Source organism: Melozone crissalis, unplaced genomic scaffold (assembly GCF_028551555.1).
Source record: "Melozone crissalis strain CALT ecotype California unplaced genomic scaffold, PUWL_Pcris_2 ptg000139l_1, whole genome shotgun sequence".
NCBI classification, from domain to species: domain Eukaryota; kingdom Metazoa; phylum Chordata; class Aves; order Passeriformes; family Passerellidae; genus Melozone; species Melozone crissalis.
Window position 1 is genome coordinate 6,161,480 of NW_026535912.1, and position 15,383 is coordinate 6,176,862.

General features: G+C 45.1%; 1 protein-coding gene across 1 annotated transcript in view; it reads left to right on the top strand.

The window, feature by feature from the left end:
• Positions 1 to 476: 476 nt before the first annotated feature.
• LOC128948613 (serine/threonine-protein kinase pim-1-like) overlaps positions 477 to 15,383 on the top strand; it is a gene marked incomplete at its 3' end in the record, with an annotated part of 44,643 nt that continues 29,736 nt past the window's right edge. The window contains exon 1 of the mRNA XM_054293385.1: positions 477 to 542. Coding sequence (XP_054149360.1) covers positions 477 to 542 — 66 coding nt within the window. The remainder of the gene's footprint in view (positions 543 to 15,383) is intronic.

Consider the following 15,383-nt stretch of genomic DNA (forward strand, 5'->3'; position numbering starts at 1 on the left):
CCGGACGAAGACGCAGGACACGTAAGTCACGTAAGCCGTAAGTTTGGGTCCCGGGGTATAAAGGCACTCCGGAAGAAATGAGATCCGTCCAATTGGGGTTGAGATCCTGGGGCAAGGATCCTGAAGTGCAAAGGGCACTCCGAAGGGATGGAACAGGGGAAGAAGTCTCCTGCATGCTCCAGATGAGCCCTTGGAGGGCGAGAGATCCTCGAGTGCAAGCAAGTGAGGTGTACATGAGAGGGGAACCGACAGTCGGATTCCCCAAGTGAGTGTGGACCCTCAGTAGTGCGGTTCCCATTGGTCCGCGAGGACGCGGGCCACGAACAAGGGGAAGCGAGTGGTGATTTGTGTGTGAGAGGCACTCCAAAAGAATGGGACAGGGGAAAAGCAAGCCCCCTATTTCTATTAAATTTTCTCCGGCACCAAAAGATAGTCTGTTGGAGTTTATGCTAGAAAATTGGAGACATTTTCCGGAGATGATTCAGTATGATGTTGAGTTTGAGAAGAAGAAGAAACTTTTAAGAGTGTATATCGGCCCATCAGTAAAAATCCCTTTCTTTAGTCAGGAAGAAAGTGATTATGTAATAATATGGGTCAAGCAACCAGGTACATTGATGCTTAAGTTGGCAGAACGAAAGGAGTATGAGAAGAAGAGGGAATCTCCTGAGGAGGACCCCCTGATACCTCCACTCCCCCAAGATCCCTCACTCCCACTATACCCAGACTCACCGCTCGGGCAGGCACTGCTACGATCGCATTCTGTAACACAGGCATGGGAAAACATTAGACAAAGGCTGGAGAAAGTAGATAATTGGCAAGGCAGAGGTCGAGATGAATTGCTGCAGGAGATACAGCGCGTGTTTGCATGGAAAGATGTCGCCCAGGAGTTAGGGGGAAATGGGTTTGGAAAGCGAAGGCAGGGAAATAGTCAGGATACTGAAAGGAAAGGGAATGGTCAGGACACTGGGATGAAGGAGCCTAAAGCCTGCTTTTATTGCGGAAGGAAGGGACACTTCAAACGAGAGTGTAGGGTCAGGATCCGGGATGAGAAAACCTTTCAGGAGAATCAGAGAGGGCGGGAGCTAACGAAGAGGACCGAAGAAAGGGCCTTGATAATAAATCTAAGAGTAGGTCCTCAAGACGAAGAACTTGCATTTTTGGTAAATACAGGAATTTCTCGGTCAACAGTGGCAAAATTACCCCAGGGATGTGAGATACGTAGTGAGCAAGTTCCAGTAATTGGAATTACGGGAGAGGCTTTCCCTGTTCCTGTAATAAAAGGAGTACAAATTGAAGCAGGTAACAAATTTAAAGTAAATGATTTGCTGTTGCTGCCAGAGGCCGAGAATAATATGTTAGGCAGAGACCTAATAATAGCCTTAAAATTACAGATAACACCCTGTGAAGGAAAACTCAAAATTCATTCTTTAACTGAAGAAGATAATCTAGAAATCAATGACACAGGAGGGCATTCAGGTGAAGTGGGAGAAGTTTAGGATAAGGGAGTCTGGTCCCCTTAGTCCCTCCTGGTCAGCACAAACCTGAGAATTTTATAAAATCGGAAGGGGACTTAATAAACATTCAAAAGAAAGGGTTAATATAATTGATAATTCAGATATTGGAAGCTTTAAAAGGGTTCAAAGAAAGTAGCAGTAGTTCATGCAAAAGAACATCAGAAAGGGAGGGATATTAGAGTTAGAGAAATAATTTGGCTAATAAAAGAAGTAAAAAGAGCAGCCCTAATTGGCAGTTATAGGAAAATGAAGAACAACATTTAAGGAGGAAGAGTGAGTTTTTCCTGATGATGATGCCAAAAACCAATGGCACATTAGATTTTAGATAACTGGTATAAACAGACACACTGGGAAACTAGAGCCTTTTTGTGATCACTCTTTAAAATTTTATGGGTGTATAGGGATATTTGAAATTGGAAAATAAATTACCCAGGGGTGTCTTACCTGTTAAACGGTAAATAAGAAGGTGTTAAGATTAGAGAGGTCAGGGGCTCTATTTAATAGGGACTCGGAAACAACATAATGAGCCCTTGATAAAACTTAAGGTGGGTCCCCAACACTAGGAAATATCTTTCCTGGTAGACACCGGGGCTGAGAGATCAACTATTCAGTTTTTACCAAAAGAATGTAACTTATCTAAATAGCAATAGGGGATTTTCATTGGTTCCAGGATTTTTAGAACCCTGTATGTCTCCTTTTAATACGCCCATTCTTCCTGTTCGGAAACCAAATGGTACCTATCATCTGGTACACGATTTAAGAGAAATAAACAAACGCACAGTGGCCCGATTTCCAGTAGTGACTAACCCATGCACTCTCTTGAGAAAAGTGGGGCCAGACAATTTGTGGTATAGTGTAAGTAGACCTGAAGGATGCCTTTGGGGCATATCCTCTAGCAGAAGACAGTCGGAACTATTTTGCCTTTGAACGGGAAAGATCCAGATACTGGATGGAGACAATAATTGAGGTGAACTGTGTTACCACAGGGATTCACGGAATCTCCTAATTTTATTTGGGCAAGCTTTAGAACAATTAACCATTAAAACTACAGCTCTGCAAAACCCTGCTGAATTCATAAATGGAAAATGGGGCGCAGAACCATTAGAGCGCGATTGTATAATCACCATAGAAGAACAAGTAAAAATAAGACCAGATGTGGAGGAGGAAGAATTAGACACCGGAGAAAAGTTATTAAATACTAGAGTCAGGGCCATTAGATAAATCTTAGTCAGCCCAGGCGTGTGAATTATAATCCGTACTGCGTGCTTTACAGATTCCAAATATTGTTATGGAGTAATACATACATACGAAAAAAATTATGGGAAGAGAAGGGGCTGATAAGTTCTCAAGGAAAGGATTTGGTTCACAAAAATCTTATCTCAGAAGTATTAACTCATGGTGGAAAATAACCAAGGGAAGAGAGACAATTAATTTGCTTGTCTTGTTATGATTATGTATTTAGCTAGCTAATTATGGAACATATTGCTAGGATTTATGTTTGGGGATATCTTTGAGATTGGGAGACAGGACCCTTCCGGCCGCAACTGGATCGATAGGGAACCTAAAGCAATTGGTTCCTGAATAAAATTCAGGAGAGCCCTATGGGGGAAAGGGAATGATTGCTCAAAGATCTCTTTTGGATCTTGCATTACATCAGGTAGAGCGTGGAGATTGGGTCCTGGTCCACAGCTGGAAGGAGAGCCCCCTCACACTAAAGTGGGAGGGATCCTATCAAGCCTTACTAACTACGTCAAGCTTTACTAACAACGGACACCGTAATCAAAAACCACAGAAAAAGGCTGGATCCATGCGAGCCGAATAAAAGGACCAATAGAACAATCACCTCGACCAGGGGGCCAAACTACAAAGAACTCTAAATGGGAAGTAAGCGAAGTACCAGGAAACTTCAAGGTGAAACTGAAAAAGAAACAGACCTTGAATGCTAGGACTGGGCAAAGATAAGTGGGACGGTTTGCACCACTACTACCAGGGTAGTGATGGCTGTTATTATATGTGGGAAGGAGGAATACCTGTAACAAATCTAGATGTAATAAGTGACCTTGGGGGTATGTATGAATGTTGGGATTGGGTATATTGTACCTTTTTACTGGTGGACAGGAAATCAGGAAAAATAATTGAAGAAGGAAAAGGATTACAGAGCTCAAGAATAAGGGTTACATGTAATGCTCGGGGATGTTGGGGAAGCTGTAATCCATTTGTTTGCTTCGAGTGCATAATATGTAATGAAAGGTGGTGGACCCATTGTCGTAACGGTTATCCTCCTAGGGGAGCCTGCCATAATTGTTACAGAGAACAACGAAAACTAACCGAACAGACATTGGTAACTCGAGTAGCATCTGAAACCCTTAAAGTGGGCTCCAAAAATTGGTGGAACATCTATACTAAGGGAGTAAACCCCCAGTACTACTGTTACCATTCAAACGAACCAACACTGTTCATTACAAAAATTGTTGCAGGAGTTTGCCGGGGGTGGATCCCTGACCCGAGCTGTCTAGCTCCTCAGGTGAAAGAAGCAAAGTGGTATCAATATCTTCAACGAGCCAGGAAAAAGGGGCGAAAAACTCCTCCTGAAGACTACCCTTGCTGCCGAGAAGATGGATCACCCCATAGCTCAAACCAACCAAGTTGATGGGCAAGGCAGAGGGGCTGATAACTGTGGGGGAGAGGGCCCTAAAATTAGACCTGGACAAAATTGGGACCACTCTAAGCAAAAGCAACAGTATCAAAAACGACAAAATTTGGAACAAGGAAACTATGGCAGCCGCTATGACAATTGGAAAAACTACCTTAAGACTTTTAGAATACTCTTAATAATGTTAATGATTGGGAACTGTAAATCTCAAACACATGAGCCCTTTAAATGGTCATTAATTAGGTGGGAAGTCCAAGTTGTAATCAGTAGCATTACCCAAGCGGGACCCCCTTCATTTAAAGTATATCTGACACAATTAGTCACCTTTTGGGGAGGTCAAGACAACCCCACAGATCATTGGAATACAGGAAAGAGGTATAAAGCTTTCTACATGTGCCCAGCGTCAAACCCTGGGAAAACTTACTGCAACTACCCGGGGTATAACTATTGTAGGTATTGGGGCTGTGAAATGATAGCTTTGGGATTTACCCCAGGGGGAGGACCTGACAAATTTTTGCAGGTTGGGAGAGGCCCTCCAGGATGTACACCTCCACAATATGCAGCTGGTGGAAAAATTATAGGAGAGACTCGAGTAGAACGCCCAGGATGGTGCCAATATCTGTATTTCAATGTCACTCAGCCAGACGATATAGGTTGGCTAATAGGGAAAACTTGGGGGATTCAATTATGGGGACCAGGAACAAATAGGGGAGGTATGATACTCATTAAAAAGGAAATTGTTCCACATGACCCCAAACCTGTTGGACCCAACCATGTGATAGCAAACCTAGGTAATAGCTTAGGAGGACCCAACTCTGTGATAGCAGATTCAGGTAATAGTCTAGGAGAGATGAGGAATGAAACTGAAATCAACAAGACGCAGGTAGAACAGATAGAAGCGACTTCGACTGATGAGGGAGATAACATACTTTGGAGAATCTTACACACTACATTCGAGGTACTAAACAGTACCTATCCTAACTTAACAAAGGAATGCTGGTTATGCTACAGTGCTAAACCTCCTTTCTACGAAGCCATAGGGAACACTGCGAGGCCCAAAAGAATAAATGGGACTAATCCTGCACAATGTTTGTGGAAAAAAGGACAGGATAGAACTCCGGGAATTACCCTATCACAAGTAACTGGGAAAGGGAGATGTATTGGAACTGTTCCAGAGAATAAGAAACATTTGTGTCAAATAACTAAATCAGTGCAGGATACCTTAAGACCAGCTGAGTGGTTAATTCCGGCAGCTAATACCAAATGGGTATGTAATACCCTAGGCGTGACCCCCTGTATCTCTATAACAGCCTTTGATGAAAGTCATGAATTTTGCATACAGGTAGTAGTAGTCCCCCGGATTATCTATCATCCTAAGGAATACGTATACTCTCAAAGCCATATTTCAAAACATCATTTGCAGAAACAGGAACCCTTTACAGCCCTCAGGGTTGCGGCATTACTAACCATCGGGGGAGCCGGAATAGGAACAGGCACGGTGGCGCTTGTACATCAGCAACAGGGGTTTAAAGCTTTAAGAGCTGCTGTAGATGAGGATCTTAAGAAAATTGACAAATCTATTAATGAATTGGTAAACTCACTCCGATCACTTTCGGAAGTAGTTTTACAAAATCGAAGGGGGTTAGACTTATTGTTTTTGCAGCAAGGTGGCCTTTGTGTAGCCCTTCGGGAGGAATGCTGCACGTATGTTGATAGTACTGGAATAGCAGTAGATACCATGGCCGAGTTACGTAAACAAATAGAGAAAAGAGAGAAAGAGAGAGAATCCCAACAAAACTGGTATGAATCTTTATTTAACTATTCCCCATGGCTTACCACCTTGTTGTCCACCATCGCCGGACCGGTAATCTTGCTGTTGTTAGGGTTGACCTTTGGGCCATGTATATTCAATAAAATAGTTAGCTTAGTGAACTCCCGATCTGAAGCAGTCCATTTAATGATGATGAAAGCAGAGTATAAATCTCTAGATACCATAGAAGTAGAGGACTATTTGGACTTGAGTAGAAAAGAACTTCAAAGGTTTAGTGAACAGAATGATAAATAAAGGAAATACTTGGAACTAAGTCGATTCGAATTAACTAGATTTGACGAACAAGAGGATAAAAAGAAAAAGGGGGGATTGAGATGGACAAAACCTCTTGTTCGTTACACAATAGGCAACCATGTGATTGGAAAATACATGGTTGGTTATCCGTATGATAGTGATTCAGAGATACGTGGTCAACCATATGATTAAGAAATACATAACCGCATAACCTAAAAATATATATATATATATCGTTACTATTGTTTGCTAAATTCAATCATGTATTGTGCAAATACTAACCATGTGAAAGGCTGAGGTTTTAGGAACTAAGAAGAGCTAGCCGAGAAACAGAAACTAGCCAAACACCACCCCATATAAGGAAGGCAAGAGCTCCGAGATCAAGAGTACAGGCCCGAGGAAGACCTCAAGCCTTCATCCAGCGACCACCAAAGGGAAGAAGACGACCCCCTAGCAACAACTGGAGCATGTGCCAAGGGAAGGGCACGTCTACGGAAATGGACTAGTATAAAAAGGGGACTTGTGAGATACCGGGTGCGGCAGTTGGTGGAGCGGGGACTCCCCTGTCGCCCAGCGCTGAATCTTTTGCTTATGCTGTATGCAATGAATTAATAAATTCAAATTGGAAATATATATTGCTCCTTTTTGAGTCCGTCTATAACATAAATCTCACAGAAAATCCCCAAAATTGCTGAAATTAACACACAATTCCATGATAAAAGCTTCTGAGAAAAGGCTTGACAGGATCACTGAACAAACTGAAACTTGGAAGAGAAACACACATTTCTGCACTGATCAAGGGGAAAGAAAAAGAAATGCTGTAAAAATTCCAAGTGGAAGGTAAGGAGAAACACAGGAAGCACAGAAAGAACAAGGCCCTGTCAGATGACCTGTGCAAGGTAACTTTGTGCCCCAGCATTGTTAGAGGTCATTCCCTGTCATTGGTGCAAGCAGCTGGAGACATAAATGCTGATTGATTTGGGGGCCACAGTCTTGATAAGTGCAGAGGTGGTTCAATAACGTGACATGAGGGAGTTCCCTCAGAGCAACTGGGATGCCAGAAAGAAGTGAACAGCTCACCACAGCCCGGCCCGCTCGGCTGCTTTTCCTTCTGACCCCCCTGGGGAGGCTCTGACATTTCCTCTTCCCTGATGGAAGCGCAGCTGCTGCCAAGGGAAACGTCCCCACACTCACTCAGTGTTCCCTTTGCTTGCCAGATGTCCCATCTGCTGTCCCTGTCCAGGAGAGCTGCTCTGCTCGGGAGGAGGAGCCCGAGTGAGAGCCTGGGAACATCGGCGGCTGCAATCCCTCCTGATCTAGCGCTGTTTATGGATGTGTAGTTAGATTTGGATAGTTACAGGTATAGGGATATTTACATACACGGGCTGCTATTTGCATAGGGATAGTATGTGTGTATATTGTTATATTGATGCGTGTATATTCATCTGTTTACATACTTGTACAGCTCTGTAGCTGTGCATTTCTATTGCTGGGGTTGTATTGATATTTTTATTGGTCCATTGACATTTGTGTATTTATAGACAGCTTTGTTATGTTTGTATTATATTGTCATGTTATATGTCATGAAATATGTAATGCATGTTTACATCTCTATATTATTATGCCTATATATGTATTTACTTCTATTTATTATGTATGGAGTTGTATAGTTCTAAAATTCTATTTATTTAGTTCTGGATCTGAGATTCTTTAGAGAGGGATATTGATGTTTCTGTATTTGTATATGGGCTGTATGGTTGTAGTAATATGTAATAAATTTAATTGCTAAACTTCAATTCAGTAACTTCAATATTTGTGTACAGTGAGTTGTTGCAGAGGGTTGCAGTAATTTTTTTTTCACTGAAGTTGATATTTGCATATATTTACATAGCACAGTTCTCAGAATAAATTAGATTTTAATCATAAATTGATATGTCAGTGTTTCTATATTGGTAACACAGGTGTTGTAATTTAAAATAAATTTCATTTTTAAACATAAGTTAATGTTTGTGTATTTGTACATTAGTAGTGCGGGTGTAACTGTCTGCAATAAATGCAATGTTTCAATGAAAGTAAGCGTAGATTTGTGCTACCCAAAGCCATGGGCAGGTGTAAATGCTGGAGGATTCTGGCCATGCCAATCTCCGGCCATGCCCGGCACATGCCCGACCTGCACTCAGGCTGGGCAGGGGAAGCGCAGATTTGGGCTGGCAGCAGAGCCCCACGTTGGCTCAGAACTCGCTGCAGAGGCTGCTGAGAAAACTCCGGGGCTCCATGAGCACAGAATCCAAGCAGGAGCCACCCGGGGAGGACAAACCCCTCATCCCACAGGCAGCTCTTTAGGAAAGTGCTCCAAGTGTGCCCCTGAAGCTCATCCCAGAGACCAGAAGCCAGCAGGGATCCTGAGCCAGCTCTGCTGCCTTTGGCAGCACTTTGGCAAATGAGCTGCAGCAAGGGGGAGGCAGCAGCGACTGTGACTGCTGCAGGCTGGGGATGAAGGAAGGGCCATGGACACAAGTGCTGAGATGCTCCAAAATCCAGAAGGAGGCTGGAGAGCTGGGAATCAACTTGGCATTTCAGCGCCAAGCTCTCACAGGCACTGAAATGATGGAATCCCTTTGTGTGAAGTGACCTGGAAGAACTGACAGGGAGTTGCTGCTAGGATCAGCAGTAGCAGAAAGCAAAAATGTACAAACACTAGGAGATAATCTAATATGCCCCACAAGCAATGGCTTCAAAAATGACCTCATACATTCATCATATTATATTAATTATATTTTATTATAATATATTACATTACATTACATTACATTATATTAATAAAATATATAATACATAATATACATAATATTCATGAAATTTAATGCACATGTATTTTTGGACAATTTTATTTTTTGATATATATTTTCATTTAAGATACATATTTGAAATAGCCTTTCAGCTTGGGAGAGTGAAGATTTACAACAGTGCAAAACCATCTGCACACACAGCAGTCAGCCTCCGGGTGTGTGCATGCACACCCACCCACTGTGCTTGCTCTTCTCAGCATCTCGGGGCTGCTGTTTGCACAGAATTGGGATGAATTTCACTCGACAGAGACACGAGTGGGCTGTCCAGCTTGTCATGAACACTCATGTGGCAATGAACAACAGAGAGCTCTCAAATCCCATTATCACATGTCATTTCATTCCTGCTGGGCAATGCGGAACTCTAAAAAAGACAGAGAAAAGGGGTGGAAAACATTGGCATCATGCTACTGCTGGTGTCCTCCTGGAGGAAAATCTGTTGGGTTTCTTAAGGTGGTAGCTTTCCAAAACCTAGGAAAACTGCTCAGCACTGGTAGCCCAATTGTGAATGGTTTTCTTGACTTGGCAAAGCTGTGGTGTTAACAATGGACTCTGTCCTTGGTTCAAATCACCTGCCCTCACCTGCAGACGAAAGTACCATCACCACCACCAGCAGCAGCTACATCAGTCAATTTTCTCAAAAAGCTGTGTTAAATTTGGGAGAGGAAAGGAAAACACATCAGACACTGTGGATTAATGACAAGACTCAGAGGAACAGTTCCAAAGCAAAGGGCAGCAGCTTCTCTCTGGGCCACTCCTTGTGCCCCAAGGCAGCCGGGCTGCCCTGGCTGCCCAGGACCCTGCGCCCCGCGGGCTCTGCAGAGCTGCACAGCGGGGAGGCAGCTTCGGGCACCTCAGCCCCTGGGCAGGAGGGGCTGCTTGCTCTGCAGGGCTGCCTGTGGGCAAAAGCAGGGTGCTGGCCTTCTGCTCTTGGCCCCAGCCTGGCCTTGCAGGGCTAATGCTGTTCCCTGTCTCAAATGTGCTAAAGACAGACTTGTTTGTTTGCAGCTCTGCACAGGTGTGATTTGCACCACAAAGTACTGAAGGACTAAGGCCTGAACAACAGACCCTGACTGAAGCCTCAACAACAGGACCTGAGCCAAAGCTGCCCTCTAGATGACCTTTCCAACCCAATGTTCTATGTACCTGCTCCTTAACCAAGTGTTATTATCAAAAGGATCATTGCATCCATTCACTGGTGAAACATGTCTTCACCTTTCTGCATGAGGAAAATGGACAAGGCCACACCTGGCCTTGGTTCCTCCTTGAGCCCTGGCCAGCCCTGGGGAGAAAACCAAGAGGAGAATGACACCAGCTGTGCCTCAGCAGAAGCTCTGGCACATTGCTCATCCAGCACTGTCAGAGCCGGGCTACTCTCACAGCGCACTCGGGAGCCTCGTGGCCGCCAAAGGTGGAGGCACCGCAGCATTTCCCGGTTCCCGGCCGTGGCTCTGCAGGGCTGGGCTGGGACAGCTTCCCCCAGCTGATGTGCAGCTGTGGATGAAGGGGAAACCATTGGGCTACCTGGTGATGGATCTTCCTAAATCACCAGAGGCACCCTTTTGTAATAATGCTGAGGTGCATTGCTTAGATTATCCTTTCCTGACTCTTTTTTGCACTTCTGCATTACAGTAAATTACACTGTTCCTTCAGCTGGTGTCTGTGTCTGCATCTCTGACCTTCCCCACCATCAAAACAAACACACAGCCAGTTTAGCACGTGACCTGCCTCTCTGCCAGCCCATCTCTTGGCAAACACCCCTGGTGGCCATCTCCAAAAATGAAATTCCTACTTTGCAACTTCCTTTTCTGCAGGCAGGTGAGAAATGAGCCACTCCCAGCTCTGGACACCTCGAGAAACCAGCTGCTTTCAGCAGTCACAACCTGGAAATATCAACCTCCTTCCTTAACCTGCCACTGGGAGCTCCCAGCAAGAGGCCTTTTGTCCAAGGATACCCACAGAAGAGCTGGAGAAGGGAGCAGTTTGAAACACAGCTGCTTCAGAGTTTAAACCTGCCTTTATCAAATGAGCACACACCAACCTGTCCCAAAGGGAAAGCAGGCAGGAGAGAGAAGCTCCACTGCCACAACAGCAAACTCTGTGCTTCCTTCTGTTTCAGCTGGAGAGTGGAGGGCATGGGCTGCAGCTCACTTTGGGAAGGAGCCCTGGGAATTGGGCTGATCTGGGAGGGCAGCAAAAGGAATTCCCCAAAAAGTAGGAAAAGATTCTCTGGAAGGAATACATGATGACAACATTTCTGCAGAAAAGCAAAAAAAAAGAATAATTGAAGCATTTCATGAAGTGCCCAGACTGAAATTTGTTTGCCAATACGACAACCCCAAAGTCTCTGTGGTGTGTCAGCAAGCTCAGGAATGAACCTGCAAGGCTTGGATAAACATCATTGGTGTACGTCCTCCAGAGCATCAGCAGCTTCCCAACAAGATTTCAAGACTAAGGGACAAAGCTTCCCCCTTCAGCTCTCCACAGCAGCTCCAGGGAGTCTCTCCCCACTGCAAGATCTCCTTTGTCAGTCTACAGTGACAAGAGTTGGCTGCAGGAGACATTTGCATGGGAACTCTCCCCAGATTGGGGGGAAGAAAAAGAAGAGGTGATTCCTGAGGAAAGAAAAAGGCAACGCCCTTTGGGAAGACACCAATGTGAGTTTGCTATAACTCTAGGCCCGAAATCCCCTGAAGAAAGCACCATCCATCCATGGGGCAGCACTTTGGCTTTGATATCAATGCTGACAAAATTGCTGCCCATTCCTGCTGCCGTAGCTGACTCCAATTCATGAGCAATGTGCCAACTCTGCCAAAGACAGGCAGACACGGTGAGATAAAACCAGCTAGTCTGCTGAAAAGGAGTCCACATGAATGTTTTCTAACTCCCCCTTTTCATCCTTTCTGCAGCCAAGACAGAGCAATGTCCTTCCTCTCTGCCCCCAATGGTGACCCAGGCATGGGGTGCAGCGTGGGGACAGAGCCTGTCCCTGCTCCCAGTGCCCTGCCCTGCCCTTCCGTGCCTGCCTTGCCCTTCCCTGTCCTGCGGGATCCTGCTGTGCTGTGCCGAGCCTGGCCAGCGGTCACGCATTTCGGGAATGACCCTCCCCTGTGCCGCCCACCGGCGTAATGAACACACCACTTTCTGACTTTGACTAGTTAGAGAGGCTTTGTCCCTGATTTTCAGTTTTAACAATTCAGGGAGCTTTTGTTTTCCCTGACAGTACAGTTGCTGCCAAGGGAAACACACCCTAAGACCAATAGTGACCCAGCCTTCCCTTTGCTTCCCTTTTCCTTCCCTCACTGCTACACAGCGCTCTCATACCAGGACCTCAGTGCTGCCTCACCTGAGGATTCAGAGCTGCCTCCATGCCCTTCCAGGCTAAGTGCAGGTGCTCAGGACTCTGAGGTTTTCCTGGCTTCTTGGGAGAAGGTGTTTGCTTCATCTGGACTTCTTGGGGTTTCCTCGGAGGAGCCAGGCACAGGCAAATTTCATCTCCACTGTGAGCTCTTCATTCTGCTTGTTCCCATGAAGCTTAAATGCCAACCTGAGCTCATCATTCCTCTGGTTCCCGTAGACCATCACAGCCCTTCCATGGCCTCTCCAGAGAGAAGCAGCTGCACATCTTCAGAGCAGCAGTTGCCAGCCCGCATCCCATCAGGGAGGGAAAGAGCTTCTACCCTTGCTTTCCAAGCAGGTCCTGGTTAATGACCCTTTAAAATGTTTTCCTGCTGTGCTCTATCATGAGTAGATCTCAAGTGAGAATCAGGTAGAAAGGGTCAAGTCGCCTAGGAAGGGGGACCTTGAAAACAGAAAGATTCTCTGCCTGCTTTTCCTGTCCTTGCTGCAGATTTGGATGGTGTTCTGGGCATTTTGCAGACAGCCTCTCTGTAGGGGTACAAGGGCAAGGTGGAAGATATTGCCTAACAAGTGGTCAGTGTTAGGTGCACTCTCCTCTTTCTTTGAATGAAGCCATACTAGGACTCTGATAGGATATTGCAGATGTTTAAGACTGCCTGCCCTGCAAATCAAGCCGTGCCATTTGACGCTGGCAGGGGCTATGTAGAAATCACGAATGGGCCGGGACTGCTGAGGAACACGCCTTGAGCAGTTTTATTTTCCAGCATCAGTCTCATTACATGGGTATGACAATGGGAAGATGCCAGCAGCTCACATCCCAGGCAGCAGACAAAGAACTTAATGTTACAACTTACTTTATAAATTTTTTGACCAATCACACAAAGCAAAAGCACATTGACAGTAGTTCTATCCAATCACTATAAGCACATGTTCCTTTGGTTAAAACAATGCTTGCTTATTTCGAATACAATACCTACGTGTAAGCCTTAAAACACAACACACTGAGCTCCATTATTAAGCTTCAACCTTCCCAATATCTTGCTAGATAAACTTTTCTGTAGCTTAGAGAGTTATTCTAGACCAGCGTTAATACACAGACCATTGTTCTATTTGTCCTTGCTTTTCTACAGTTTAAATAATTTTTCTGCTGACCTATCTCATGGCTGCTGCTTGGCTCTAATCACAGTTCTACTGTATCTGAGACCTGCCTATTTCAGCTTTCCCAAAACCCTCTAATTTTGTGGATTCCCTCAGAGGACTCAGTGTCAGAGCCTCTGGAGAAGCGTGGAGGGCAGGGCTCAGGCAGGTTGTGCCAGTGCAGGATTTGAACTCAAGGCACCAGGAAGCACCAAGCCTGCAGAGAGGAACTCAACCCTTCTCATCTCCCTCACTGCCAGAGGCAGGCTCAGAGCAGCCATCTCACCCCTCTCTAAACCAGTGGGGGCTCTGTCCTTACCAGGCTCCTCAGGCTCCTGGGAATTGTTCCCACAGCTCTCGGTGCCAAGCGAAGCTCCCTCTGCTGCAGCTCTGTCCACAGGCTCCCCTCCTGAGGACTCAGGGGCAACATTAATATTCCCCTTGAAAGAGAAACAGAAAGGAAGAAACCCTTCTCACCACTTACACAAAACACTTGGTCCAACAACTCCATGGCTCACACACTTAATCCCTTGTTCCTAACAAGAACTCTGGGCCCCAAAGCCCTTCAACAGTCAGAAAAATTTGACTTCTCAAACACAGTCCAAAAGCTGTCAAAGCTGACAGTGACAGTGTGGAACATGGGGGTGACACTGAACACATGGAATGGCTGCTAAGGAAATCCATTGCTGCTCTGTTCTGTAAGGCTGCATGTCTGACAGCACTAACATCAGTCATCATGTCACTAATTGCAATGGAAGTCGCACTGTCTTCTTTCTTCAGCCAACACCCCAATCGGTGTAATGGTTTCAATGCCTTGCCCGAGGCAAGTTGATGTAGAAATAAATTCGATGTACCTCATTTTGCAGGGCCCTAGGGTCTGAAATTGCTATTACAGTTTTCTTTTTAATGATGGGCACATCTTTTTTCTCTGTGTTTTCTCTTGATGGCTTTTTTAACGATAGGTGCTATCACAGTGAGTTGTCTGATGCTACATGGGCCACATTTAATTTCTGAGGGAATGTCCTGCCAGGCTCTATCTCCACAAATGAGCCAATATTCTGTTGCTCATTGTCATGGGGACTCATCTAGGTCATCTACTCGTCAGCAGTTTCACCCTCAGGGGGCACTGGGGTAGTACAATTGCACCACAAACTTGAGTATCTGTCCTCAGGATGATGGGGTATAACATTTAACTGTGGATCTCCCTGGTACTGAAACTCAGCACAAATTCCATCACCAATGAACCAGGAATTCCAATTCTTGAGATTCAGAAGGTGCTTTAAGAAGATCAGGGGCCCAATGATGCCAGCTGGTTATGGGATTGGTCTCGTTGGCAGCCTCGCACCAATATTTGTCACCATTGGGTATTGGCTACTCCTTGGCTGGCACAGGCACACCAACCAAACACGTTGCAAAGGGTTTGTCTGGGCTCAAATTGGTCAAACACATGGTGTCTGAGCCTGCTGACTTGGCTAAAGCAAGGCAAGCATTCATTTTTGGTTCATCTACAGGCATGTATGCACAGCAAAAGCGAGCAAGAAAAACCAACAAGTGCCAGTACATCATTTGATCAAGCTCCATGTTCCTGCTCAGCTGTTTTTTGGCAGAAGCTTCCCCATCTATTTCAGTTCTCAAGCAAATCTTTTAGCACTTGTTCAGGGACTGGCCAACTATAGGGCACTAAACTGTCCCTCTAACCTTCAATTTTTACAAATTTGGCTATCTTAGAATTCTTTTGAACACAATGGACACCACGCTTTTGATGAAAGAGATCTATGATACAAACCATTTTCGCAGTCCAAAAATGA